This window comes from Eimeria maxima, genomic scaffold, assembly GCF_000499605.1.
Source record: "Eimeria maxima Weybridge genomic scaffold, Emw_scaff1538, whole genome shotgun sequence".
NCBI classification, from domain to species: Eukaryota; Apicomplexa; class Conoidasida; order Eucoccidiorida; family Eimeriidae; genus Eimeria; species Eimeria maxima.
Genome location: NW_013564480.1, coordinates 6,057 through 9,273, shown reverse-complemented (window position 1 = coordinate 9,273; position 3,217 = coordinate 6,057). Strand labels below are relative to the sequence as shown.

The 3,217-nt window shown below is 52.6% G+C and overlaps 1 protein-coding gene across 1 annotated transcript; it reads left to right on the top strand.

Annotated features, from left to right (window-relative positions):
• Nucleotides 1–177: 177 nt before the first annotated feature.
• On the top strand, nucleotides 178–1,110 carry EMWEY_00053570 (u6 snRNA-associated Sm-like protein, putative; the record flags this gene model as incomplete). Its single annotated transcript, XM_013480037.1, has 3 exons — nucleotides 178–265; nucleotides 563–691; nucleotides 968–1,110. 3 exons carry the CDS (start codon nucleotides 178–180, stop codon nucleotides 1,108–1,110), a joined length of 360 nt encoding a protein of 119 aa, XP_013335491.1.
• Between the last annotated feature and the right edge of the window lie 2,107 nt (nucleotides 1,111–3,217).

Genomic DNA, 3,217 nt, shown 5'->3' with positions numbered 1-3,217 from the left:
ACAGTAACAGGACAAGAGCATCAACCGCATCTGCAGCATCGAGCAAGCCCCGTTGTTTTGAGGGCCCCGCTGCTCTCTTCCCCAGATGGCGACAGGAGATTAGAACCGCTATTTTGGAGTTTTTATTGTATCCATTTCCCTTTGTTTGCCTTCATTTACCTCGGAGAAGACTCCAAAATGTCGTCTAAGGACCCACGCTCCGTCATCGACCCCTCAAAGTTTCTCAACAGAAAGGTCCGAGTCAAGTTCTCTGGAGGGCGCGAGGGTAAGGCCACTCAGGAGCCTCTACAGCAAACTCAAATGCTATCCGAAAGATAATTTACATAGTTGGAGGTGCTAGGGCATATCATGCCCAGGTTGACATTCCGGCGCATGTCCTACGTCCATAGCTGGCCGCTTGGGGGCCCTGCCTAGGGCCGCCCGACACTTCACCATTACACCAGCCCATGCGCACATGGCTCTATCCTGAAACAGGATCCTTAAGTGAGTCCCCGGGGGTGCTGGTCCATCTTCGTGAGCTATGTAGTTGGTACCCGTTGAGGCGTTTTCTGCGTGTTTGCAGTGGAGGGAACCCTCAAGGGCCATGATGCCGTTTGCAACTTGGTACTGGATGACACGGAAGAGTTCTTGAGAGGTAATTCACCCCCATACACTGCAGTGTTGGGATCCGTCGTTAGACAAGGCCCAATAGGTCAGTGGGGGTCTTCCTATCCACAGGCTCAAAGGGGTGTAAAGCAGGTCTACAGGAACGCGCTGTTCGATGTGATCTACTTTTGGGCAGGCGCAGTTGTCCCCAATCATCCCAACTTGTTATTCAGGTGCACTATGTTGTACAGGGAAGGTTTGGATGGGGCTAAGCGCCTGATGGTGGCTGGCTACCAACTGGCTGCTTAAGAAGGACCGTTAAATTCCATTTTTTGAGCTGCTGCCTGTCTGTCATTTTGCGCCTGTGCACTGTCCACCGCAGACCCCGAGGATTCAACTCGATTGTTGGAGACCACGCGCGCGCTGGGGCTTATTGTAGCGCGGGGTAGCGCCATCGTGCTGATCTCCCCAGTGGAAGGCGTACAGCGCATCGAGAACCCTTTCGTTGGGGTTGACGCCCAGTGACCCGCCCAGTGACCCTAAAGCTTTCTGCTGAATCCCTTTGGCACCACGAGAATTGCTTCCGTTGCATAATATAGAAGGTGGTGGAGTTCCTTCTGGGGAGCTTAAGCGGGAATGGAGGCCAATCCTCAGGCAGAGTTGCCTGGTACATATTATGGCAACGGGATGCACAGTTGGCGCATGATATACTCCTGTTTCATTGAGGGAACGGTTCCAGCGGAACGTTTTAGATTAAGTTGCCTTTTGATGATTTGTCTGCCCCTCGAAGCATGTCGTAAGGCTCAGAAGGGGGTAAACACACTGTTGCATAGTGTTACTTTGGGTAGAATTATTGCGGTGCCCCTTGTGGCTTCATTCATGTTAGGGAAAGTCAGCTGTAGAATCCAAACGGTTGAAGCAGCGTTAAGTCACCTCTGCCGTGTGCTCCCCAAGGGATATGCTGTTTTCATTCCGAAGCGCTCTACTTGTAGAAGAGGGAGCCCAGATGTTGAAGTAGTTCCACGCAGCCGATCATGGAATGCTACGCGGTCAAGTTAAAAACGAGGCAGAACTTGCTTCTGCGGACTGGAATGCCCTCTTGTGGGCTGACCACGAGGTGTGTGCGGGTAAATGGGCAATCAACCAGTCTGTTGCCACCCGCTTGTCCTCCCGTAAGTCGTGGAAGCATACCTCCGGCTACATTTTCTTAAACACAGGCTTATTAAAGCCCATCACCGAAGGTTTGGGCTTGAAAAGGGCTGGGGGCTTCTTCAGGGCTTCTGCAGTGCCCCCGGCGGTCTTGGAAACGCCAGCCCCCGCAGCAGGCGGTGCTGTGGCGGTCTTTGTTGGTGAGGTAGGGGCGGCAGAGGCTACTTTGCTCTCTCTCGTCAGAGGAACCTTTACTCCGAAGTTGGCGTTGGGGTCGTCGGGGACGTTCGACGGCAGCACACTCGCACTCTTTATGTAAAGGGGCGCTGCCGCAGTTGCTTGGAAAGGCGCATCTGCAGGCACATGTCCACAGGCATGCCCAGATTGTTGTTAGATGACATTGGCAGAGGCTAATCTGAAACTACCCACAGCTTGACCGACCACTCTAACGCCTTCGCAGATCTAGTACAGGCTGGCGAGCACTGTAGAAGGGATTAGGTATGCAATCGGCATTCGATGAAGTTTGGGGGACAAATGCCCAGAAGGGGCATACGATGAGCTTTCTAGCATTACAAGATACCTATTCCGCCCCTAGACGTGCTGGATGGGGACAAGGGGAAGCCATCTTACCTGACGGGACCATTCCCGCGAGGTCAAGGCCTTCCTCTGTGGGTAACTTCAACACCGTTTGTGGTCCGGAAAATTGGTGCTTCAACTCATATCTGGTGTCTATATCTGTAGTGTATATGTTGTTTGTCCAGCGCTTTATCTTGATGCTGCCGCCCCAGAACCACACGCAGCCAGACGGTTTGCTTATTTCTTCTCCTCCTGCATGGGCTGCTTTTCCCGTAGTCGTACTACCCCCCGCATGCGACAGAACTGGAGCTTGGTAGCGGCAAGCGAAAAATTTACCGGATGATGCAGGATCAACGGAGCGTACACTATGAGGCGGACAGTCCTGTGCTGTGAAAAGGCGAAAGCATACAGCTACCTACAGGGTCACGCTACAAGTCTCCCAGACTTTGTAAAGGCCTCGCTTACTTTAGCACATGATCCGTTACTCGACCTTAGTACGCAGCATGCCTCTTCAACAATCGTGTATAGTGCTAGTGCATGCAGGGGAACCCTTGGCTGTGTTTGCATGAGGGTTGCCTTGCACCTTGAGAACAGCAAGTCTCCCGTAGCAGGGGGCCCTTGAGTCCCTATCTCCAGGGCGCCTGGAAATTGGGGGAAGACGCCAACCGAGTCAACTTGGATCTGCAAGTGTCAACTCAACGTTTCCATCCATTTGCATCAGACTACTTACCCTTGCCCACTACAGAAATGCAAAAGAGCCTATCCATATGCACGGCTTTCTGAATGCCGGGGTTGCCGGTTGCTGTGGACTTTCCCACTGTGAATGTCAACACTACCCCGAAGGGGTAGTGTTGACATTCACAGTTTTAACGTCCCAGTATTCACTATACTGCTCACTTGCAAATCC